At 52.4% G+C, this 26,371-nt stretch overlaps 1 protein-coding gene across 1 annotated transcript; it reads right to left on the bottom strand.

The window, feature by feature from the left end:
- Positions 1–555: 555 nt before the first annotated feature.
- KCNJ5 (potassium inwardly rectifying channel subfamily J member 5) lies at positions 556–24,350 on the bottom strand. Its single transcript, XM_045555412.1, has 3 exons — positions 24,113–24,350; positions 4,796–5,742; positions 556–1,130 (listed from the first exon to the last, which is right to left on the bottom strand). The coding sequence occupies exons 2-3, from the start codon at positions 5,730–5,732 to the stop codon at positions 808–810; spliced, it is 1,260 nt and encodes a 419-aa protein (XP_045411368.1). The 5' UTR covers positions 5,733–5,742; positions 24,113–24,350; the 3' UTR covers positions 556–807.
- Between the last annotated feature and the right edge of the window lie 2,021 nt (positions 24,351–26,371).

The following is a 26,371-nucleotide window of genomic DNA, read 5'->3' as shown; positions in this document are numbered from 1 at the left end:
GAGGGGCTTGGGCCAAAAAGCCCTTGAAAAGGCCCAGCTGCCTGGGCTCTCCCTCTGGTGGGAGGTGCAGGCAAGTGTGGTTGGGGGTGGGCCAGGAAGTGCTGATGCCACTCAGGCGGCTCTGTGGCCCCAGGCCACCTTCTGAGAGTCATTCTAAAGAGATCAATTATCCAATAGGCTACATTGGACATGCAGAACACAGCAGAGGGAAACACACTTCGCAGATAATAGCAGAGACCATCAGGGCTGTACACTCCGTAGCACCCAATAGTTGGTCATTGGAGTCTGGTTTAAAAGGAATTGCCTCCTGACTTGATAGACCTTAACCCAAGGGGGCTCTGTGAGCCCACCCTGGAGCAGAGGGCTGAGCTTCCCTCAGGCAGAATTGCTCCTGTCTGAATCCACGACAGGCCCTGGGGTGGTGGGAAAGAGGAAGGGGATGACAGCCCTCTCTAGATGTCAGCCCCTGGAGGGGTCTATGAGACCCAAGAAGGGAAATGACCCAGTCCAATTGGCAGAGACAGGACAGACACCAGCCTGTGGCATTCACTGCGGGGAAACTCATCCTGACCTGACCCCCTTGGCCATTGCTGATAGAGACAGCATGTCATGGGGGGTCCAGGCAGGATGCCACCTGCTTCAGGGAGGTCCTGAGCTAGGAGCTGGGAGGGATGGATATATTGTTCCTCACCCCAACCAGCCCCTAAACAGCACACTCAGCTATCTGCTCCCACCCCCACTCCCACCACCTGCAGTGTCTGTGCTCCCACAAGCCAGTGAGGGGAGGTTGTGAGGAGAGTGTGGCTCTCACACTGAGCCCCTGGTATCCCTGGACCCACTGAGCCCCCTGGGCTCATCCGCTTCCTCCTGCTCAGCTTCTGCATCTGGCTCTGGCTCAGCACAGCCCCCCAGTAGGGGGGTGGTGGGGAGGTACTGGAGGAGCTGGCCTTCCCGCTTCATTTCTGCCAGCTCCTTGGCACAGCAGCTGGGCGTGTTGGTCTCATACGTGTCATGGAAGGTGTTGTAGTCCACCTCATAGAAACCCTTTTCCAAGGTGAGGACTGGTGTGAATCGGTGGCCCCAGAGCACCTCTGTATCCATGTAGGAGCTCCGTGCTTGGCAAGTCATGCCTGGGGAAACAGAAACCACATGCAGTAAGATGCATTCATCCATCCATTTATCCATCCATCCATGTATCCATCCACCCAATCATTCATCCATCCATCCATCCCATCATCCATCCATCCATCCTATCATCCATCCATCCATCCCATCATCCATCCATCCATCCTATCATTCATCCATCTGTCCAATCATCCATCCATCTGTCCAATCATCCATCCATCCATGCTATCATCCATTCATCTGTCCAATCATCCATCCATCCATCCATCCATCCATCCTATCATCCATCCATCCTGTCATCCAACCATCTGTCCAATCAACCATCCATTCTGTCATTCATCTATCTGTCCAATCTTCATCCTTCCATCCATCTATCCGTCTATCCAATCACCCACCCATCCATCCAACCATCCATCAGTCCAATTATCCATCCATCCTATCATTCATACATCCTGTCATTCATCAAGTATTTGCTGAACATCTACTTTGTGCTAAGCTCAATGGAGGTGTAAAGCTAACTAAGACATGGTCCTTGCCCTGGAGGAGCTCAAGGTTTGGTGGAGGCAGAAAATTAGAAATCAACATGCAAGATTCTGGAGTAGGTTCCTAGAGACTGGAGCAAATAATTTTTGGAATAGTTGGAGGCAGGGACGTGATTCCTGAAAACAACATTCAGGTCTAGAAGATTGAGATGAGAGAAGAGGTAGGAAAGGGGCTTGAGCGAAGATGAATTCAGAGTGAATGAATACAGAAAAGCTAACAGGCATTTGGAACATATGGAGATTGTTTCAGGTAGATGCACATGACAGAAGATTCCACACTGATACATGTGCCCATACACACACACACACACACACACACACACACACACACACACACACACACACACACACAACTTGGCTCCTTGATCTGAGGATGCTCCGATGCCTGCAGTCCCTGTCTACTTAGCCTCTGGCATGCCTGTGTTATTTTTAGGTGTTGCTATCTCTCCAGAGAGGCAGCGCAGCTTTGTTTATGGATGAGAAGCCTCTGTGCTTAGAGTAACAGGGAAGTGGCTTTCTGGTATTTAGTCTTCTAGCCAAGGAAGGTACTAGCTGTGCTCTTTGGGAGCTGGGGAGAAGCGTTCTCTGGGAGGGTCTCATACAGACCAGCCCCTTGTCAAAGGCTGCTTCCCGCCCTTGGTGTCCCAGTGCCCCCTGCACACGGCGGGCTTGTCACCTGCACTCCGCTCTGCTCTCAGGGATGCCCGGCTGGGCTGGGCCTCTGCATTCAATCCTCAGCCTTGCTGCCCACCCCCAGCCTCAGTAGAGGTGCAGATGCCCAAAGTGGGCCCTGATCGGGGATTGGAAAGCATTCTCTAGGTGTCAGTCACGGCGCTGTGCGTAGGCTGCTCCATTTGATCTGGAATCCTCCCAACAGCCCCAGGAGGCTGAGTCTCCTCATTTTGCTGACAAGTTCAGCACTCTGCCCAAACTCACCCAGGTAGGATGTGCAGAGCTGTGTGGCTCAAGCCTCGGCCTGAATCCATAGCGGCGCTGGGCTCTGCAAGCTCCAAAGAGCCATTCAAGTAGAACGGGTGTGGGCGGTGGGGGGGGAGGGTCCCATGCCGTTATCTCTCTGGGCCCCCATGGACAGAGCACGCATAGCCCAGGTCATGGGAGGGGAGGAGGCCAAACAGGATGAGTCAACTGTGGCCGCTGACTTTGAGGGACTCAGAAGGGAGGAGGCAGTGGACATCAGCACTGCTCCCTCTGCCGTGGGCCACGGGCACTCTCCCTGCTGCACAGTTGGTGGCAGTGAGGGTGGCCACGGGCAGTGGTCAGACATGGCCTCCTTACTTGTCCCCACATCTCTGACCTGACTTCTCCTTTGTGACTTCAGAGTGGAGCTCTTCCCCCGAGACTCATTCCGCGTTCTGATTCTGACCTCAGTGCCAAGGACAGGGTGACCTGCAAGCCCCCAGCTCTGCAAGGGGGAGCTTCCTGCATCCTGACTGTCCTTGGCCTCAGGAGCTCCCCTGGTTGCCACCATATGCTGCCTGGCCGGGCTCCAGCCCCCAGCATATGGCCAAGCAGCCCCCTCCAGCACTAGTCCCCAGAGCCTATTAGTACCCCTGCCCAGTCCCACTGGCTCCGGAATGGGAAGGCTGTGGGTGTTCTGAGTCCCTGCCTTGCAACCGGCTTCCCACAGGCGAGGAAGGTGCACTCGGCCATCTTTGTGACGGCCCCTAATTGTTAGGGGACCAGTGTGGTGTGGGAGAAGAGCTCTAGATTTGTAAGTGGAAGACCTGAGTATGAACCACTTGCTGTCTGCACGAGCCCGCTGGGGTTCAGCTTCCACAGCTATAAAACAAGACTGAGCCAGCCCCACACTGTTGTTTGCAAGAATTAGAAAAACATATACGTATCGTTCTGAGCATGGGTGAGTTTGCTATAGGTCGTCCTTAGGGCCTGACGTGCTGCCCAGTCCACCTGGCGAGAAAAAGAGAAAGGAAGACGAGAGGCAGGCGGGAAGGAAGGAGCAGGGTCTGGGGTTCTGCTGGGGGCTCCTCCCGGCCCCAAGTGGGCATCGGGTGAGGACTGGGATCCCCAGCCAGAGCCTGGACTCCCTCAGGCCTTGGGCTCCCTGGAGCCTCCTCACAGAGACCTGTGTGGCTGGTGGCTGAGGGAGGAAGGAGGGTCTTGGCTACCAGCCACCCATGGGAGTCAGTAGCTGAGGAGAGCTGCCCTGTTGGCCGCAGGGAGGGCGTTCCCCTGCGCACACGTGGCGCTGGTGGCTCAGCATGAATGCATCCTGTTTTGCAGTGCAGTATAGCTGAGGGGCAGGCTGCTCCAGACCCCCCAGAAGGCCCCCTCCCCCAGGCCTGGGGCATGGGTGTGTCTCCAAGGAAAGGATTGTGCAAGCCCCCAGGAGTTCGGGAAATGCTGCCTCCTGTCCTCTCCCTGTGAGGAGAGTCACAGTAGGCAAAGATACCGTGAAGTCCTTCTGTAAGGAAACCAGTTCACCTTTGTTTCGCTCTGGGTTTCCCGAAGTCATTTGATCAGCAACTTCTATTTGGCTAGAACGCTTGTTCCAGGAGGGGGCAGTTTGGCCCACTGGGAATGGGGCCAGCTCTGGGGTCCCTGCCTTGGTTTCTTTTTTTCTTTTTTTTGAGAGAGTCTCACTCTGTTGCCTGGGCTAGAGTGCCGTTGCGTCAGCCTAGCTCACAGCAACCTCAAACTCCTGGGCTCAAGTGATCCTCCTGCCGCAGCCTCCCGAGTAGCTGGGACTACAGGCGTGGGCCACCAGCCGGGCAGCACTGGTTCATCTGCTTCCTGAGCAGAGCACACCTGCCCCCACCTGGGTTTCTATCCTGGCCCTGTGACTTGGTAGCGCTTGCTCTTGGGCAAACGATTTAACCTGTCTGTGCTCTGTTTCTTTACCCGTGCCGGTGGGACAGCGTTCAGTGAGATGATTTATGTTTAGAGGTTGGGCCCTGCTGAAAGTCGGGAAGGCTCAATCAGTGTTAGCTACTGTCATCAGCACACCCTGAGTGCCAGTACGTCCTAGGTCACGATTCAGAGAGTGACGTGTGACAGTCCCGTCTCAGATTCTCAGGCACGGACTCACGTCCTCTGGAGTCACAGCATGGCAAGGAGACACTGTGGTGAGGAGGACAAGAGCATCTTACCTGTTGCTTCCACCATGCCTTCTAGGATGACCACGACTTCAAACTCCTCCTGCTCCAGCTGAGCCCGGGACATCTCCCAGAAAGGGCTCTTCTCGTTGATCTCGTGGGAGATGATGAGTGGAGACACCAGGAAGAGACGGTCGTCACCCGTGTCAAAGCCCACGTTGATGTCCGTCTGGTTCAGGGGGATGAACTCCCCTTCTTTTGTCTGCCGGGACTTGATGAGCTTGGCGCGGATGGAGGCCTCCACGATGTGGGAGTTACGCAGGTCGCCCACCCTGAACATGAAGCACAGCTTCTCGTCCCGCATGGAGATGACCGCGTTGTTGGAAAACATGAGGGTCTCTGCTCTCTTCTTTGGCTGGCTGATCTTGACGAACATGCAGCCCACCATGAAGGCGTTGACGATGGAGCCCAGGATGGCCTGGACCAGGAGGAGTATGATGCCCTCTGGACACTTCTCTGTGATGACCCGGAAGCCGTACCCAATGGTCGTTTCGGTCTCAATGGAGAACAGGAAAGCAGACACAAAGCCACTGAGGTTTTCAACACAAGGAATCCACTCTTGGTCGCCGACGTGGTCCAGATCCCCCCGGATGTAAGCAATGAGCCACCAAATGAAGCCAAAGAACAGCCAAGTGGTGGTGTAGACCATGGTGAAGACAAGCAGGTTGAAGCGCCACTTGAGGTCCACCAAGGTGGTGAAAAGATCGCTCAGGTACCGATAGGTTTCCTGGACATTGCCGTGGTGCACGTTGCACTTGCCACTCTTCTCCATGTAGCGCTGGCGGGGCTTCTTGCCTTCGGCCAGCAGGCGGGTGCGGTCTGTGGCAACGGGGACGTAATCGCGGGCCTGTTTGGGAATCTTCTTGGGGTCCCATGGAGTGACTCCAATCTCCATGTCCTGGTTCATAGCATTCCTAGAATCGCCAGCCATGGCCGGGGCACTCTGAATTAAAAAAGACAACATCAGTGAAGTGGACTGTTCCGGCTCACGGAAACACAGGACCGAAGGTCATCTTGCCCTGGGTGCTCACAGGCCTCTCCGCTGGTACACGGTGGGTCAGACTGTGGCATTCTCAAGGGACCCTGTTCTTTTTGTATCCCTGTTGCCTCATACAGATTCTACCACACAATAGATGCACAACAGTTTTTGTTGAATGAATAAATGGAAAGTACCTAGGTGCAACCTATACATTAAGTGTTTAAAGGATTTGAGAAATCTGGGAGTAATTATGAAAATAATAATAGCAACAATTTATTAAATGCCTACTATGTTCCATGCATTATAGTTGGATTATGGCCCATTACAACAACCCCCTGGCGCTAGCCATGGGAACCCCTGTTATATAAGCATGGTGTTGTCTGCTTATGGGTCAGATTATTTCTACTAATCTCTCTCCTGCCATCGAATGTCAGCTCCACAAGGGCAAAATTTTGTGTCTGTTTTGTTTCCCAATACATTTCAAGTACCTAGAACATAGCCTGGAACATTCTATATACTCAAAAAGTACTTACCGAATAAATGGATGAATAAATAATAAAACAGAGTCCCAAAGAGGTTAGGTAACACCCAGGCCACCAAATAAGTGACAAAACTGATATTTGGATTCCTGCTCATCCAGCCCAAAGCCTGTGCTCTTTCCCTTCTACCTGCTGTCTCCTCTCATTTTATCTGAGACCTTTTAGCAGCAGACAGAAAGAAGGCAGCGTGTGTCTGAGTCACCAAGTGGTCACTCCTGCCATCTGAGTGGGGAGTCTGTGGCTGTCTGAGCACTTACTAAAGTGATAAATTGCTATGTAGACCCACCATTAAAAAATTTGGGTCAGTTATTCTCTGTCCTCTAAGAAATTGAGATGGGCAGGAAGTTAATGCCCTGAGGTTTTCAAAAAGGCTGTAAAATGTTTTTGGAGTACATGCCACATTTCAGAGAGACACCCAGACACCTGCAATACCTGAACTGATGCTCTTTTGATATTCTGCTCAAAACCATTTAAATGCTTTAAGACTGGTGAAATTAAGAAAGACCATGAGAATCTGTTCAATTAATGAAAACATCCTAAATTCATGAGCATTCATGAGCATTCATGAGCCAGGCATGGTGGAAAGAAATTTATATCCATTAGCTCATTTAATCCTCACAACAAAGCTATTGGACAAATACTGTCATTACCCCTCCATTTCTCAGATGGGAAAGTGTAGCTGAAGTAGCGTGTTCCCAGGTAGGTTTTGGATCTAGGTTCATCTGGCTCCAGTCTGAGGGCAGCTCCACAGCACTTGCCTTACAGGCCGGCAGATAATGATGTCTACGGCTCCTGCTCAGCCTGAGGAACTGCTGCCTCCAGAAAGTCTATGAGCTCCCGATCCTGGGACAGGTCACCTTGGGGATGCTATCACTCAGCCCTTTTCTGTCATGGTCAGTAAGCGTTCTCTGATTTCCAAGTGCTTTTCTTCCCAGGCCCTCCTGTCCCTCTCCCTTTCTCTCTCTGTCCTGACTGGGAAGTGCCTAGGCCACTCTGTCACCCAGCTGCAGGCTTTCCCCGTCCCAAGCTGGGGCTGTGAACATTCCCAGGCAACTGATGAACCTGTTAGGTTGCTGCCTGCAGCCCTGAAAGATCGATACCGCAGCCTTAGGCCAAATAAATGGCGTGGCCTCCGCTTTGCAGACGTACCTGGGCCTCTCTTCTTGCGGTCTGCGTGAGCCCTGCGGCAGCGCTCTGCGTGCAAGTTCCCCCAACGAGTGCTTTGAACTGGCCACCCGATGTTTACTGCTTCCTTCTTTGGACTCTCGACTGGCCCCATCTCAGGACAGTTTGGGCCAGTCCCTTGTAGGAGCCCCCTTGCTGCCACTTTTGGAGTGATTCCAGCCACAGGTTTGGCCAGATGGAACACCAGGAAACTGTGCTCCTGATAGAACAACCTGGTGAAGGTTCTATGAACCACTGAGCCAACTGCCCACTGGCTGACCAAGGCCAGTCTCACCCGTCCTGGAAAGTCGGATGATCCTGGTAGACTTTTTCCTTCACTGCCTGGGTAACTGTAGCAATTTCAAGGTGACTTTTAAAGTATCTCAGTGAAGGACCATCTGAAGGGCCATTTGTCTCAGACATCCATTGGCCATTTCCCATTCCACACAGGCCACCTGCTCCCTGCCCCTCCTGTGGCAGTTACCAAGATATATGAAACAGAGGGAAATGCTTGGGGTTTTTGCAGATCCTTGGCAGGGTTTGCTCTGCCCCTCAGCAGGAGACTGTATGGAAAACCCGACTGCAGATGCCCAGAGACAGTGAGAAATGGTGCTGATCCGAGGCCCCGTGTGCTCTGGGGACCCAGCTATCGGAACCCAGGCAGGGGTCCAGTAGGAGAGCTGTCGCAGACCCCTGGAGCCACTCATGTGGGACAGGGCAGGCACAGTGCCTGGAAGAGTGAGTCATCGGGCAGGGCACATGGGAATGCACATCCTCCTGCCCTCAGCTCTTTGGGGGAAACAGCTTTCTGCTGATTTTCTGCACTGTTTCCTTCTTTATTTTTAAACCTACTCGCGTACGTTCTTGTAGGCAAAGGCCTTGTGCTGTGCTAGAAACAGGAACATGTTTTCTAGGACACTTCAGCCCAGATATGAAAACTGTTTGTGTCTGGCAGACAGGACAAGGTGGTCTACTTCTGACTTGACATTAGGATACATTCTCCACCTATGCTGGAGTCACCTGCAGAAGTTATTCCTCGTTCAGCCCAGGGTATGAGTTCCATTCTGCCTCGGTGTCCAACATATTTGCTCTGCAGTCCAAAGCAAATCTTAATTTTCTTTGGCTCCATTTACTCTGTTATAAATCTCACATAATATTTTCTGCCCCTCTAGCCCCTGGGTGCCATTGGAGGGATTCAAGGAAAGTATATATGATACAATCATTAATCTAACTATAAATGTACATGTGTATTTATAAACTCTCCTTGAATTGAAATGTGATGCAACGTCCCATTAACCCCATTTTAAAGGTGAAGAAAGAGAGGCACAGAGCATCTAAGTGTGGCCCTAAAGCCCCAGTGGGTGATGTGCAGGGCAGCATTGAGCTGACTGGGCACAGAGTCTCTACTGTCCGGATTTCTTCTAAGGATAAGTGAAATGCCTGTCCTAGAAACCCTGGCCTCCAGGGCTGTATGCCCATCAAGTCAAAAGGATTTCCAGGAACAACGGAGATGAGCTTCTTCAATCAGGTTTTCAAGATCCATTCCATTACTTATGCATCCATTCAGCAAGCATTAATTGAGGAACTACTATAGCCAGGCCCTTGTGCTAGGAGCTGGACATAAAGCAGTGAAGAAGATGAATGCAGAGCCAGCCCTCCTGTAGCTTATATTCTAGCTTTGCCTCTTTGAACCTAGGGTTTGTGCAGGACCGTCTGGAGAGAGGGGCAGGGAGGAAGGCTGTGGCCTGGCCCAGGTGAACCGAGTATTCTAGCTACCCTCTGTGAGACGCAGGGAGAGGCACCGACCAGAGCGAATCCTATTAAACCTCAGCCAGCCTGTGACTGCTCTTCCTCTTCAAGCCTGTCCTGTCTGTGGCTGGGAAGCTGTGCTGAGACGGGATGAAAGCCTTTGGAAAAGATAGAGCTTCAAGTCTAGCAAAATGGTTTAATCCCTTTGATATGAAAATACAAGTGGAGAAAGATTCAAAAGAGGCAAAATCAAAGGAAGTTATATTTCAGATGATCATTAGCAAATCTGACATCCATTGAAATGGACCTCTGTATTAAGAATTTCAGAAACACCCACCCACAGTGAGGAAACTCTGTGTTGTGGGTGGTCGAGAATGTCAGGAGCTGTGGCAGCAGCGGCAGCTTGACAGGAGCTACGCTTGGGGGTCAGCAGGGCTTCCTGGAGGGAGCACTGAGCTGGGAGTCTTACGTCAGACTCAGTTTCCCTCTCTGTGAAAATGGGAATTGCGAACATCTTTATGGACTTCCTCCTTCTTGCTTATACATGTGGGTCAAAATCTACATGCTGAGATTTGGGACACGGGACAAGGTTGGTGGAAGAGGACTGGAGGGGAACACACTCGTGTCTCATATCGAGGTGTCTGATGCTATTCTGTGTGAATCTATATGACCGTACTTGCTAAAATATGAAACTGCTCTAAACTAGTTCATGACCTGGCTGTCCCCATGCCCTGAAGGACTTTCAAGGTTGGCAGGGCATGGTGAACAGAGTGTACGCTGGGGATAGAGCAGGCGGAACTCTCAGACACCCTCACGCTCCCTGTCCTCCAGCATACACCACATGTCTAATCCCCGGGAGCTGGAGATGGGGTCCTTGCTCCCAATATTAGCTTACATTGCACGGCACGGTTGACTTTAAGAAAGGTGCGTAGTCTGTGGTGAGCCTGACTTAATCACATAAGCCCTTGGAAGGCACGGGCTTTTCCTGAAGCAGGAGAGCCAACGCCTGAGAGGAATTAGATGAGAGGAAGATTCTTTGTGGGCTTTAAAGATGGAGGGGCCACGTGGCCGGGAATGTGGGCGACTGCTGGGAGCTGAGAGCAGCCCCCAGCTAACAGCCAGCAAGGAAGCGAGGACTTCAGTCCTGCAACTAAGAAGAGCTGAATTTTGCCACAACTCCAGGAGTCTGGAAGAGGACCCGGGTTCCAGATGAGGATGCTGACCCCCAAGGATACCTCGGGTTTGGCCTTGCGAGAACAGAGCAGGAGCACTGATACGTAATGCCTGGACTTCTGACCCACAGAACTGGGAGCTGATAAATAGGTGTGGTTTCAAGAAATTACCTCTGTAGCCATGTGCTACAGCAGAAATAGCAAACACAGTGCAGAGAGGGAGGCTGACGCCGGCGTCACATTGCCCAGGTGCCTATTCTCTGCCTTGAGCTGAGGGACTTTGGGAAAGTTACTTCTTTGAGCCTCTGTTACTTTATCTGCTAAATGAGGATGATGGTTGTACTAACCAAAGCGCCTCTCTGGAGATTAAACGAAAGGCGCACGCACAGCGCCTGGCTCACAGGAGCTCTCCCAGGCGGTCCTCATTATTTCCCCTGGGGTCTGGCTGGAAGAGATGATGGACAGGAGCGCTTCACACAACTCAAGGACAAGGAAGGAGAGCTGAAAGCGCCAGCGCCTACCACGTGCCCGTGCCGCTCCCACACCTTCAAGGAAGGATTACCTCCACTTTGCAACTGGAGGAACCAGGTGCCAGCGCAGACAGCTTGCCCAGAGTCGCACAGCTGGCGCGGCAGAGCTGAGATGCAAACCCCGCTCTCCAGAGGGGCGGTGGCACTGGAAGCCCGAAGGCCACTTTGAGAGGCCTTGGTGGCGCCACGGGAACTCCTCGCCCCTTCCCCAAGAAGCTGCGCCTGAAGGACTAAGAACTTGCCCTTTTGGCCCCTCCACACCTAGGCCGAGACTGGTCTGTGCTCAGGTCCAGGGCGTTTCCCTCGCGCCTCGCCTGCGGTGTCATCCCTGCTCCTGCTTCCGGCTTCCCGGTCCCCACCCCGCCCGCGCCCGTCCTCGCAACCGCCGGCAGGCGGGCGGGGGGGGGGGGGAGGGCCGGCAGCTGGGACTGGGGAGCCCCACATAGGGTGTCGCAGGGGCCTTACGTGACCCCCCAACTCCCTGCACGCTGTCCCGGGACGTTGTCCACACTGGATCTGGGTACGGTGGGACGGTTCCCTCTCTGTTCCAGCCTCTAGGCTCCCAACAGCCACTGCTCAGCGGCTGCGGGGTGGGGGTGGGGCAAGGGCATAGGGCGATGGGGCGCAGGTGGCCCGTCTCTGAGGAGGGGTTGGCCAACACCCGGGCCACCCAGAGCCTGTGCCTCCTCCCAGGGGGCTAATCCTCGTTGCCCGGTTTTTCAAAATTACCAACCTTACAACAAAACACTCATTTTTAGTTGTACTCTGAGGTTTAATGGCGCAGACCCGGTAGTCATAAATCATTAAAAACCGATCAGGTATTTCATTTAAAAACCTCATCATTTTGCAGCTATTTGTTCTATCAGTTTAGGTCGGAGTATATTCTTGAATTCCTGGGTGTTTTATGGCTTTACTTCTTGAACCCAAGTTAGCCTGGGTCAGAGCTCAGCAGGTAGGAGGGGTGGAGTCCCAGTGGACACTGACACATGGCTTCATTCATTCATTCATTCATTCAGTGAGTCAATTAGTCAATTAGTGAACCCCCACTGGGTGTTTGCATTATGCTGGGCCCTGGGCATAGAAGAACAGATGCACACTTCCCTGGCTTGCCCGTGCTTTCCATTCACAGCGATTGGTTAAAATGCAGGTTCCAATTCACTAGGTCTGGGGTTCCCAGAGTCTGTGTTTTTCCCTAGGGGGATCCAGTGGTGTTGGTGCAGCTGGTCCTCAGTCCACACTAGGCCAGCGGGACTTCTCCACCCTGGTCGCACATAGGCATCAGCTGGGAGCTGGACAGCATGCTGGTGCCCAGGTGCCACCCCAGAAAGCCCGGCCCCAGTGGCTCTAATCGACTGAGGGCCACGGGTCCATTCTCGCCCACAGGGAGCTCACCGTGTGGTGGGAGCACACAGTGAACAAGTCAGGGCAGCAGAGAGTGATGGGGAGACCAAGGCACAGTTCTTCATTCGGCTTGGCGGGGTGAGGAAGGTGCCCAGCGAGTGGAGTGAGGCAGCAGAGCCTTCCCAACACGGGAACAGGGGCGAGTGGCAATAATAGCTCATCATTCGTTGTCTGCGTACTGTTTGTAAGGTACCGTATCATTCACTACGCAAACAGGTCTATTAAGTCCGTCTTAGTAGCCTCATTGCACAGATCACAAAAGCCAAGCGATTTAATAGCTTGCTTAAGGCCGCACGGTTGCTAGGCAGCAGGGCCAGGGTTTGTCTGACTCCACAGGCTCTAAGTGCAGCCACCTCTGCCTCTGAGGTTACCCCTCCTCAGCCCTCAGGGTTCAACCAGGCTTTTCCGAGCCTCTGCAGGGCTCAGGCCTTGAGAAACCTGGCCCGAGATGCGGCCCGATTTGCACACACCTGGTCTGTGCCAGGAAAGCAGGCCATGATTTACTGCCTGCTGCCCGGCTGCTGTGTCCTCCCGCTGGGGCTCTCTCCCTCACCCTCGGCTCCCTCTAGAGTGCCTCAAGTACACTTGACAGCTGCTCCTCCACTTTTTCCAACTGCAACGATACTTGCCCCCAAAGGTCCCGAATTGCTCCAAGGAGATGAGGTGTCCACATGTCCCAGGTGACACCTATTGTTCTGGCATGATCACCAGGAATGCCCTGGTCACTCTCAGAAGTGTCTCTATTTGGACGATGGCTCCCCTACAAAAAAGACTGCTAACTGGCAGCCACCAATTTCACTCTTAACACCTCATGCTTGGATCTGCCTTTATCAAAGGTGGGTCTGCATCCATCAGCAGTGAGGGTAGTTCCTGCTCACTCCCGACTTCCTCAGCTGGGTGGGGTGTGCAGGCCACAGGAACCAGAACCCCAGGTGGGTACTGAACTCTGCCACCTATGCAGGAGGCTATGTGAGGCCCGTGAGTGCAGCTGCTGGACTGGGTTCTTTCAGCACAGACACACACACACTGTACGTGCTTGTTGGTCATACACGCACAGTACACTTTCTCCTGTTTTTATTCAAATGTCATGTCCTCTCAGACCTTTCATTTTCACGTTTTTGATAGAGAAGCAGATTTAAAATATTCAATTTCTTTATTCTAGGAAAAGCAATTACACAAACATGGCAAATGCAACTAAAACTTGCTGTGGGTTTTGGGGACACAATAGGGAGTGGTGAGGACTGCGGTGAGCTGAGCCACCACTACTCGGCTTTAGCTAATTACTGCCGTGCCAGAACGTGGAGCTGGCACTGCAACATCCTCCACTTTCTTTTTCCAGAAAAGCCAGAAATTAAAATTTTTGAACATGAAATTTCTTTTTTTCCATGTTGACAACTAATTCAATGATTTTGGAAACATCATTCTTTTCTAGCCAAAGAAAATACATCTGTGAGTCAGATTCAGTGTGTCAGCTGCCAATTTATATCTCTGGGCTACTGAGTCAGAGAGAGGCTTCCTCCTCCCCTGTGCTTTGAGTTAAGCTGAGCGCAGCATTGAGAGCTGTGGTAGAGCCAATCCGTGCTCCGCAAAGCTTTCCTGGGTGCACAGGCAGGTCCCCCATTAACAGCCTGCCGACTTTCAGGACAAAAAGGCAGGAAGTCCAGGGGGAAGATGAGGGCTTGATCCAGGAGACATGCGATGGAAAGAGGGTGTTCCCTCGGTTCCCGCCAGCTTGGTTCTTGGGGTCCTCGCCCACAGCGCCAGTGGGCATCTTCCGCCTCACCGCCTTCTCCCCCCTGACTGGCACCCCTTGCCCACCTGCCGCAGAGAACAGCACCTCAGGGAATTGTGACAGTCCTTCCTTTCACTAACAGTAAAATGGTTCTCAATGAGAAGAGAGTTCTCGCCACAAGCGCTATAAATCCTTCCTGCGGAGGGCTGTCCCGACAGGAGGGTGGGTCAGGAGACCTCCCAGGCTGGTTTCTGGCTCAGATGCAGTGGACGCTGGCCACCCCCGATCAGGGGGCCGTGGGACACAGGGCTGTGGAGCTGTGCTAGGTGAGTGGAATCAGGCCACACGTGCTGACTGTTAAGCCCAGGCTGCTTCTCACTGCCCTGGGCTCACAAGGGCTCAGGGAACACACAGTCCTTTTGGCTCTGCTCCGAGCAGAATGCCCGAGAAAGGGGTTCTCCTGAGACCCACCATAGCCGGAGTGGCTGGGCCTCCTGTGGCCGTGTGAGGGGCCGAGTGCCAGGAGCAGGGTGAGGGGCTTCGAGCGGAATGCAGACACTGTGGATCTAGGAGCAGCCTGTGTCAGACAGGACACTTCATCACCGTGGAGCTGTCCCTGCACAAGATGTCCTGTTCTCTGATCGCTGAGCAGTTAAGGGCTGTGCGGAAGGGAGCTGCTGGCCAGGAGGAGGGGCTCCTCAGGTGGGCGGGGCCCTGCTGACGCTGACCCGTCCCTGGGGAGCTGCCACGGACTCAGGTGTCCCTGCTCAGGGCGCCCTGGGCCTCCATCCTGGGCTGTCCCTGTCCCTCAAAGGGAGCCCTCAGCACAGGTGAGATTATTCTTGAGAACAAAGTCAGGGAACAGAGAGAGGATGCAGGACTGAGGCTGCTCCCAGAGTCACTCTGCTGTCCCTCAGACGGGCTCAGAGACACCTGAGCAGAGCAAGCTCCTCAGGAAGCATCTTTCCCGTCTGTGCTGCATTCTTCATGCCCTTTGCACTCTGTTTGCTTTTGTGTTAAACATCTGCTCAACGTATCTCCTGCAGCAGGTTGTACTGGCTTCTTGCTTTTCTCTGCAGAATAGCTCTGGAGGTGAAATCCGTGTGTGTGTGTGTGTGTGTGTGTGTGTGTGTGTGTGTGTGTGTGTGTACACTCACGCGTGCTCCTCTGAACTAGGTGCCCTGCATAGGTTAACTCACTAGATCACCTCAACAGCACTGTGGAGTAAGTATGGTGCGTCCATTACACAGATAAGTAGACTGAGATTCAGAGCCGGGAGGGAACTCACCCAAGGCCAGATGGTGCATAAGCAGCAGAGCCCAGCTTTGAACTGACACTGGCCTGACTCCAGGGCCCACATCCCTCACTCTGCTGCTTCACGGCCACTAGAGTCCAGCCAGCCTGGCTCTGAATCACAATCCCCGCTCTCCTGGCCATACCCTAGGCTCTGAGTTACATTGACTGCATGGGTCCCCACCTACAGAGGCCTCTCCTCTTTCCTAGATGAGAAATGGAAGCATGCACAGGAATCACGATGTTAATGTTTATCAGGAAAATTCTATCCTACCAAATCCTAATGTAATGTATTTGGCCTCCTAACCTGAACTGCTTAAGAGCAGGCATAAGGTCTGAAGCAATACCAGTATTATTCGTATATGGAATTATTATTATGGAATAATAACAGCAATTCGCATCTGTTTCAGGCTCTTTCAGAACTCTAGGCTCGGCTCCTGAGATCCTGTCGTATTCGCCCTGTTTGGCAGTGGGACAGCTGGGGCTTGCCTGAGGGCCCACGATGCTGGCTGACTACTGCCGGGATGCTGGCATTGTAGACATGGAAACACTGACTGTGGAGCTGCATGAAATGCAAACACTGAAATAGTTCACAACAGGCCTGCAAGGTGGCCCTGACTTCTGGCTGCACAGGGAAAGGGGCCAGCTGGAGCCAATAAGGGCACTAGAAGATGGGTTTGGGGCCTTCAGAGGCTCAAGCAGCCCAGACAAGTGGGAGATACTTGGCAGCTCATTTAGATTGCATCCTTGGAGGACTCCCCACCCCGAGTCTCAGGAGGTCATAAAACCCTGTGCATTATTTTCTGATATCCGGAGAGAAACTGTGTACCCTTTTAGAAGTGCTATGGACTAATCCCGTGGTGACTTTGTCATTAAAGAAACAAAAATACTGAGAGTTCACAATCAACATAAAAAGGCAGAGAGAGGATTAAGTGGTATTTCACTTAAGAGTTTCTAAAGGAAGACAGAGTTCTTGTCTAAAATGAGAGCAGACAGATCTGGCATTTTGCTGGAGGAGTTCAATTCTTTGGAGAAAATACAGAGACAAAAAGCCCATTTTGATGATATTTAAAAGATCCCTTTCAGTATATCTAAGTGGGTCTAAATATATTCAGCAATTTTTAAAAGGGCAGAAGTTAGGCCTAATTGGAGGTATGGAACACAGATTCGAAAGGCTTAATCAGGCCGGGTGCGGTGGCTCACGCCTGTAATCCTAGCACTCTGGGAGGCCGAGGTGGGTGGATCGCTCGAGGTCAGGAGTTCGAGACCAGCCTGAGCAAGAGTGAGACCCCCGTCTCTACTAAAAATAGAAAGAAATGATCTGGCCAACTAAAAATATATATAGAAAAAATTAGCCGGGCATGGTGGCGCATGCCTGTAGTCCCAGCCACTCGGGAGGCTGAGGCAGGAGGATCGCTTAAGCCCAGGAGTTTGAGGTTGCTGTGAGCTAGACTGACACCATGGCACTCACTCTAGCCCGGGCAACAGAGCGAGACTCTGTCTCAAAAAAAAAAAAAAAAGAGCGGAAGGCTTAATCACAGGTGAGCACCTCTCAAGGGACGCAGCACTGTGGCCGAACCCGATCCTTGAGCAGTGCCTCTGCGCAGGCCGGCGAGCTTGCGCGGGGCTCCCAGCATCTGCCCCAGACGGACTGTTTCGCTGCCCTCCCTGGCCAGCTGCCACGGGCCCCTCACAGCTCCTCAAACCCACCCACCTTAATACCGAGTCACGGCTTACTTGTGCATCCCGGCCCTCTGCAGAAGACGTATGAAAAATCATGAATAAAAGGGCACGGAAATCAAATTAACTCATTGTACATTTTCCCCACATTTGTTTCTGTCTGTCTAGTACTTTGCTTTTCTGAAGCCTGCCGTCCCTCTGAGAGTGAGCAGCATAGTCACAGGGCATTTTCCTCATTGTAACCCCACACTGTGTGCATTCTGCATTAAATAATAAAGGGGATTAATAATTAAATCAAAATGAAAAACCACTTGTTTCCTCTCTACAGCCTAAGGGACAGATTTCCTGGGCTGGTGTCAAGGTATCAGTGCTGATTAGAGAACATGAGATTGCAGAAATACACAGAAGACAACAGCAGGACAGCAAGAGACCGTGAACAAGAACATATTTATATACAAGTAACAAAGAAGTGATGGTGAGACAAGGTAAATGGTGAGAAAGAACTAGAGAAACAGGTAAAATCCCAATAATTACAGCTGAAACCTATTGGGGTATACAATATGCCTGATTTTATTCTAAATGCTTCCATGTATTAACTTGCTTAACCATTTCAGAAAAGACACGAGGTAGGTACTATTTAACCCATTCATAGATGAGAAAACTGAGGCACAAAGGGTGAGTAAACTGCCCTCTTCTAGTAAGTTGTGGACCTGGATTAGAACCTAGTTTGAGTGGCCCTAGAGTCACACTGCAGTTAAGGAAAGCAAGGAAAAGGGAATGCCCAAATGATCCAACGAAAAGGAAGGAGACAAATGTCCCAGGAGAATGAATGAAGTAGGAAAAGCCAATGACAGTAAGAGAAAAACAAAGTGAAGCGGGTGGGAACATTAGAGCGAGGGCTAAGAATGAAAGAAGGATGAAAAGCAAAGAATGAAAAGGAGAGACAGAGCGAAGAGAAGAGAAAGTGGCTGTGGGTGTCAGAATGAGAGCTGGCGGGGGCCAGGAAAGCTGGGCGACTCAGCTAAGGGACTGCACCTTGAACCCTTGCTGTGGGGCACCGCTCGTGTGCTGTCCTACTTGACACTTTCTGTGGCATTTCAAGGCAGGTGTTATTAGACTCATTTTACAGAACGTGATCTGAAGGTCTGAGAAACTAAGCGATGTGCCCAAGGTCACGCAGTTAGTTCATGGCAGAGTAAAAAGAACTGCTAACAACTACAAAATGCCAAAGAAAGTGATCAAAGGACACCTAAATACACGGGAAAACATACTGTGTTCATGGATTGGAAGACTCAGTATAGCAAAAATGTCAATTCTTCCCAAATGGATATACAGGTTCAATGCGATTCCCATCAAAATCCCACAGGACTTTTTTGTAGATGTAGATAAGATTATTGTGAAATTTACACGGAAAGGCAAAGGAACCAGAACAAATAAAACAAATTTGAAAAAGAATAAAGTGGAAGGAATCAATCTGCCCAGGTTCGAGACTTGTCACACAGCCACAGTGATAGGACCACGTGGTACTGGCCGGACAGACACACAGATCATTGGAACAGCACAGAGAACCGAGGATAGACCTTCACAAATGCACCCTGCTCATTCTTGACAAGGCTGCAAAGGATTCGGCAGAGGACAGACAGCCTTTCAACTAACGGTGCTGGAGCAATGGGACGTCCACAGGCAAAAAAATGAACCTTGACCTTACACAAAAAGTAACTCAAAATGGATCATGGACTTAAATATAAAAGATAAAGTGGTAAAACTTTTAGGAAGCAACTTATGAGAAACTCTTCAAGATCTGGGCAGGCGAAGAGTTCTTAGATCTGATACCAAAAGCACAAGCCATAAAAACCGATCAATTAAATTTCATCAAAATTAAAAACATTTTCTCTGAAAAAGACCTTGTTAAGAAGATGAAAATGCAAATTACAGAGTAGGAGAAGACACTTCCAAACTATGTATCTGACAAAGGATTAGTATCTAGAATATATCTGAAAACTCTCAAAACTCAACAGAAACAATAGCAGCCAATCCAACGAGAAAATGGGCAAAAGACATGAAGAGTCATTTTGCTAATGAGGACCTGTGGAGGTTAAGTAAGTGCACAAAATGACAGTCTCCATCATTAGCAAATAGCAAAGGCAAAACAAAACCCCCAAGAGACATCACTGCACCCCTATCAGAATGACTAAAATAAAAAATAGTGACAACACTAAATGTTGGCAAAGATGTGGAGAAACTGGATCGCTTGTACATTGTTGGTGGGAATGTAAAATGCTACAGTCACTATGAAAAACAGTTTAACAGTTTAAAAAAAAACTAAACATACAAGTACCATATGACCCAATAATTACACTTCTGGGCATTTATCCCAGAGAAATGAAAACATGTTCACACAAAACCAGTACCCAAATAATTATAACTGCTTTATTCATAATAGCCCCAAATTGGAAACAACCCAGATGTCTCTCAGTGAGTGAGTGGTTAAACAAACCATGGTACCTTCACACTATGGAATACTACCCAGCAATAAAAAACAGAAAGCAAAACACAACAACATGCACACACACACACACACACACAGATGATTTTCCAGAAAATTATGTTGAATGAAAAAAGCCAATCCCAAAAGGTTACATACCATATGATCCTAATTATGTAACATTCTTGAGATGACAAAAATCATAGAAATGGAGAACAGAACAGTGGTTGCCAGGGGTTAAGGAGCGGGCAGGAGGGTAGGGAAGCAGGTGTGACTATAAAAGGGCCACGCAAGAGGGACTCGTGGTATGGAAATGTCATTCACCCATTGCGATAGTGCACTGCAGCTTTGCAGCAGCACCACCAAGAGAAACTGGGTAAAGAGTACGGTAGATCTTCCTGCGTTATTACTTAAACTCCATGTGAATCTACTGTTATCTTAAAATGAAAAAATAAGAGAATGACTGTAGTAGAAAAAAGGATTGAACTTAGGAAAAGGTAAAGGGCATTTATGATCAAGAGAACGAGAAAAAGACAAACACGGGGGTGGGGTGGGTGGGGGGCGGAGAACCAAACCAAGAAAGAGAGAGAGAGAGAGAAAGGAAATAAAGTGTAACTGAGAACCGAGTGTGAATGCAAGAGGGGTCAGGAGAGATTCCAAGAGATAAAGAAAAGGATGAGGGGGACGGAGGGGGCAGGCATCCCCACGTGCTGTGTCAGGCCTGTGCTCCCTCGTCCCCAGCCCACTCCCTGGGCCTCTTCCACCATCACCAGCAAATCTGTCTCTCCAGCCCCCGTAGGAAGCCTTCCCTGCTTCTGCCTGGCAGCCTTCCTTTGCCTCTGTGGCCCTGTGCATGTCCCCAGGGCGCTCACTGATGCTGAGACTTCTGCAGCTCTGCCTTCCCCAGGCAGTGGTCTGAGAGAGCTCCAAGGGCAGGCTGGCGTGGCGTGGGAGCGAGCCAGTCTTCCATCTCAGGGGCCTGCACAAGGTCTGGCCGGAGGTAGGAGCTCCCTACAGATCTTTGAAGAAATACGAGTGACTTTTTGATTTCATCGGATGAAGGAAGGGCACTTTGCAAAGCAACCGAGGAACCCGGACTTGGGCTGGGGAGGCCTTCATGCCCTGAAGCCCTGTGGGGCTGCGGCGCTATATGGTCCAGGTTGGCTGGCTGTCCTGGTGGCCTTTGTCTGCGAGGGTCCCTCCCAGGAGCAGAGGCATCCCCCCCGGCTCTCACCACCTAGTGCTCAGGTGCAGTCCTGCTGGTGGGGCGGAGAGGGCAGACTCCGAGGGCGAGACATAGGTCAGCCCCACGCAGCACCTGAGGTCCTCCTGGCTCTCACTCCTCCTCTGCCCCCTTTTCCTTTCTGAGCTGCAAGAAATACTGAGGGATGATGGCACTGGGGCCACCTGACTGTCAGGCTGGGAGCCGGCAACGTGAGAGAAGGTGCGGGGGTGAGCAGCACTTGCAGTCACAAACCACCGAGTCCCGGGGGTGAGAACGGTGATGGCGAGCCTGTCTCCCCACCCCGTATCTCCTCACCCCCACCGTTTCTCATCCCCCGGCTCTCTGGTCACCGTATGGGTTGATCCCTGGTCACCAGGAAGTGCTGTTGCCACCTGCCAACTGGTCAGATTACCCTGACCTTTGCCCCCTTGCCTGCTCTGGTCTGGAGCGTTAATGGAACCTAACATTAAGCACCAGCCAGGATCTCCAGGGTCACTTGTTAAATGTTTGGCTCTAACATTTAACTCAACAGGGCTCTTGGCAAGGGTTACTGCCACCCGGGCCCTGCTGACTAGAATAGCTCCTTATCAGAATGTCAAGGTAGGAGGAACTAGATTAGCTGCTGCTGCCGGGGCAGGGCCGGCCAGGCCTCCTCACTCCGCAGGGTCAGGAAGGGGGAGCTGTCTGCTCGTTTTCATTGTTTCAGAGAGAGCTGCTCCACAGGTCTTTCTGAGAAATGCATTCAGGTATTTTTATTCAAATGCTTACTGTAATCCTTTGTGTTTGAGCTCCTGTTCTCTTTATCTTGTCTTTAGGAAAACAGAAAAATTCCCCCACGGCTGGCGCTGACCTAATGGGCATCTGCAGAGGGATCCTCTCGTGGAAACCCTGCAACTCACGATGCTGTGGCCCACACACAGCGACAACTGTCCCGACAACGGCTCCCTTGAGCTACCTAACGATTCCTGGACCCTCTGCTCTCTCTCAACCTTCCTTCCACCCCCTGCCTAAATGGTCAGTATTGGCTCAGAAAACGCAGGCTTCTGCCAACATTCTCCTACATGGAAAGCGTAACACTCCCCAACACTTTCCAAGGGTTTCAAGAATTAATTATTTCTGGCACATGACAACAAATGAACAGCTGTTGAATGAATTTCAGAACAAAAACCAAAAGTAGATGCAGTTTTTAAGCACTTGAATGCACAGCACACCTGTTCATGGCTTTGCCCACAGAACGGCCCAAGAATCACATCACGTTAAGAGCACGTGGGAGCTGAGGAACTGGCACTCCAGTTGCTTCCTCCCTCCGGTGGGGTCAGCTTCCTCACAGATGACTAGAGCGGCCTTAAGAGCCTCCCAAATTCCTGGACAAGAAACCCAGCCGGGAGCTCGCAGAGAGCCCCAAGGAATCTTGCGATGCAGCCTGCACCAGGGAGTGTGTGACAGCGCCACACTCATGTTTCCGCTGGACCCACACAGGGAAGCACTTTGCACATGCAGAATGTGCCAGCAGACTCCAGGGAACCCACAGTGAGGAGTCCCACGGAGACCTAACTTCCTCCCAGAGAAGGCAGCGGAGCTCTGGGGACAGCCCTGGGCAGAGTGAGCAGCGTGCCCCATCTCCTCTCCCGCCCTGACTCAGCTCCAGCTCCGTCTCTTCTCTGTAACCCCCATGTACTCTGCTGCTCATTTAACCCGCAGAGTCTAGGACTGCTGAGGGCCCCATTCAGCTAGCTGATGGGATGTGCTCCTGGGTTTGAGGGAAGGGCATGATTTGGGAAGGCCGGAATACCTTTCAGGGTTAGCTTCTGATGGTGGAAAGACCCTGGGCTTGAAGCCAGAGGACAAGGGTTTCAAAGATAACAGCCCTGCTGCAGAGCACTGGGAATTTTGTTAGCTTTAGTCTCTTCTATAAAAGAGGAGAAACAGCTCTGTCCCACAGGACTGGTGTCAGGATCAACTCATGTAAATGCGCCCAGCTTCAGCACCTCAGTTCCATAAACATTAGCCTCTTTCTCACATGGAAAAGTGTTTTGTGAACCAGAAAGCCGGTAACAAGTAGCTTGGAGTCAGACCCAGGTGAGAATCCCACTGTGTAAGCTGTGTACCTAAGGCAAGTTACACAGCCTCTCTGGGATGCCATTTCTCACCTGTAGAGTGAGGCTGGTAATCTCTGCTTCACTGAAAGGATTTAAAGAGGCTGGGCGTGGTGGCTCACGCCTGTAATCCTAGCACTCTGGGAGGCCAAGGCCGGAGGATTGCTTAAGGTCAGGAGTTCAAGACCAGCCTGAGCAAGAGCGAGACCCCGTCCCTACTAAAAAATAGAAAGAAATTATCTGGACAACTAAAAATATATAGAAAAAATTAGCCGGGCATGGTGGTGCATGCCTGTAGTCCCAGCTACTCGGGAGGCTGAGGCAGGAGGATTGCTTGAGCCCAGGAGTTTGGGGTTGTTGTGAGATAAGCTGATGCCAGGGCACTCTAGCCCAGGCAACAGAGCAAGACTGTCTCCAAAATAAGTAAATAAATAAAAGGATTTAAAGAGTGTAAGTACTTGACAAGCATGCATGGTCCTATCGGCCTTCTGGTTTGAAGGGCTCTCAGAGAAGGTGCTGGGCTGGCCTTGCCCACCCCCCATGTTTGGGGTCGGCCCTTGGACTTTGGGGCCAGCACTGACCTGAGGCCCTCCACAGCACCTGGAGCGGGGACGGCCCAGACAGAACCAGGGGCCCGGCACCTCTCCAGGAGATACATGGGTTTGAGGAGAAAGGGAATAGTGACAGTGCCACCCTTCCCTATTCCTAGCCCTGGCCTGGGAACCTTGACCCCTGGTGTCTCAAAGCAGTTTGGAAGATATTTAAAAAGAGATGGGGAAGTATGCAGAGAGTGACCCGGGCAGTGAGGAGGCCAGAAATAACAAGGCCATGACTCCAATTTGGCCACGCTCAAAAGAGAAAGCAAGCCTGAGCTGAGGATCGAAGGCTGAGGGAGTGGCTGTGGCCACCTGGCCCTCTCTGCCCCCATTTGGAGGTGGGGTTGCTAGGGAGGGCAACAATGTCCTCCCCACCTCCCCCATGCTGGCCACCGCGGGGATTTGGGCACCCCCCAGGCATCCCTGCTCTCTGCCAGAAAGGGAGGCGATCCCAGCGCTCCCACAGTCTGGCCTCCCGGGCCCAGAGAGCTGTTTCCCAGCTGAATTCGGACCCGCCCTAAGCCTTTCCTTAAGCCCCGGGCTCTCACCCCGGCAAGTTCCCGTGAAAGCCTGTTGCTGGCGGTAATGGACACCCGAGTGTGGATCCGGCGTCCCGCCTTCCAGAACCGTGAGCTGGGGAGAAATGGAGGAGGACAAGAAGACAACTTACTTGTTGAGAGCAGAGCTTTCAAGTCCCAGTGATGCTAACTTCTGGGATGTCCCTTAGAGACCGAGCAGGGGGTGGTTCAGGGCTTCTGAGAGGACTCTCCAGCCCCCACCATCACCCTGCGACTAGCTGTAGTCTCGAGCCTCCTCTGCCGTGGGGTCCTGTGGGCAGCGGTGCCTAAGCCATCCTGTCCCTGCACTCTGCGGCCCCTTCGGTCCCTCTCTTCTCTAGCGAAAGCAGCGGAGGCTGGCTGGAGCGCGCGCGCTTCTCTCCCTCCCGCCCTTACTCCCCCCTCCTCCCTCTCCTCCCTCCCAGGGCTGTCCTCCGTCTGCCCCCTGTACAGATGAATCTCTGGGTAATAAGGCGACTGAAGGGGGCACAGGCAGAGGCGGTAGGCGCTGGCCGGGGTGGGCGGGGGCTCCGTGTGATGGGAAAGCCGCCAGTTCCCCGGGAATCCGGAGGAGGAGGAGAAGGGCGGAGAGAGACCGGGCGGACAGGCAGCCCTCCACCCCCTTCCCGCTGCCCACTGCCCTCCGTCTCCCCAGGCTCGCGTCATCTCCCTGTTACACCCTGGCTGCTGGTACTGGGGTGCTTCGGTCTCGCAGGTGCAAGGGACGGAGATTTGTGAGCGCGCATGTGTAAGCTCCCTGTGCGTGTGCGTGAGCTCCCTGTGCATGTGTGTGAGCGCCCCGTGCATGTGTGTGAGCGCCCCGTGCATGTGTGTGAGCGCCGCGTGCCCGTGTGAGCGCCCCGTGCCCGTGTGAGCGCCGCGAGTGCGCGCGAGTGTTTACTGGGTGCGGTGGAGGAGACAGAAAGGAAGAAAGAAACTATTAGGGCAGAAATCTTGGCTCAGAGCCTTGGAGAAGCCGCTCGGGCCGTGCGGCGCACGGAGGGGGCGGCCGGGACACTGTCGGTGCGCTGCTCCCGGGTTGGAGCTGCGGGGAATCCCTTCGCCAAGTCCGGGAGCCACCGCCTGCGCTCGTCCGCGTTCCGACGGCTTTCGGCTCTCGCTCCTGCGGTCGGGGTGAGGGTCAGGGGGCCCGATCCGCTGGCTGGAGGACAGGTTGCTGTCCCCGCTCTCTGCTCGCCGCAGGACGTTCTCTCCGGCGGCGCGTGGCCCGCGGCGGAGCGGCAGTGGCCCGGCAGTGCGCCCTCCTCGGAAAGACCCATCCCCGAGCAGCGCCGGGGCGGAGCGGAGCTGAGAGCTGCCTGGGCCCTCCTGGTCCTCCCCTTCTGATTCCTACCTGCCTTGAGGAGCGATGATTACTCGAATTTATTTGTTAGTTCTGGTGAGATGTAGGAAAGGCAGCTGCAGACATCACCCTGCAAAGGGAGGGCCGCTGTCTGGGGAGGTGTCCCTGGGGACCGGTCTGCTGAGGGCGGGCGGCCCTTCTCACCCGGTGGCTACCTCTGGCTCCTCTGCCGCCCAGCCTTCTGGGATCAACACCCCTGCTGTCAGGCCCTCGGAGGTCGTCTCTCTCGGGGGCAGACACAGCTTGATCAAGCGTGGGGTAGCCGTAGCACCCAGCACAGGTGCTAAGTGAAAATTTATGAAGTGAATGATGTCTGTAACAAGAAAACTGCTTTATTAAGTCGCAGTGAGAAAAATGCTTGTCATCGGGACTGTGCCCTGAGTCAATCCTCTCTCCTAAGCACAGTGACATGGAAGCTCAGACTCATGGCCTGGGGGTTCCTCTTGCCACCGAGACCAGTGTGCACACAGCCCACTCCCCAGGTACCCTCCTCAGGGACAGCGTGTAGATTGGTCTTGCCAGGCTTTGCCTCCTGAGTGCCCCTCGCCTCTCTCTGTAGAGGGGCTGGTTACTCAATGTGGCTGCAATAGGTCCTGACTAACCAAATCTCTCTCTCCCCTTAGGGGACTTAGCCTGCCTTGGTGCTCATGCATCATATGTTGGTAGGTCTTATGGTTCAACACTATGAGAAGAAAGTTCCCAATGGTTAACTTCCCGGTTCTTGGGAGAGGTCTTGGCGGTGCAGCTATGAGATCCAGATAGCACGCACTGTAGACGCATGTACTGAGCCCTGACGAGGCGCTCTGTCCTGGGGCAGTAGTCGCCTTTGGATAAAGCGCAGACAGTGCTATTCCTTCCACCCGGTGAGAGGAGCCTGTCTGACTTTTAAAGCAAAACCTAAGGTGGTCTGGGAAATATTGTTTTGCAAATATTCTCTTAGTGATGGAACATTAGACCAGGAGACAAAAAAATTGTGTGCAGTTCTTAGCCTAGACCTGAAAAATGAGAA

Source organism: Lemur catta, chromosome 7 (assembly GCF_020740605.2).
Source record: "Lemur catta isolate mLemCat1 chromosome 7, mLemCat1.pri, whole genome shotgun sequence".
NCBI classification, from domain to species: domain Eukaryota; kingdom Metazoa; phylum Chordata; class Mammalia; order Primates; family Lemuridae; genus Lemur; species Lemur catta.
This window is presented reverse-complemented; position numbering and strand designations above follow the sequence as displayed.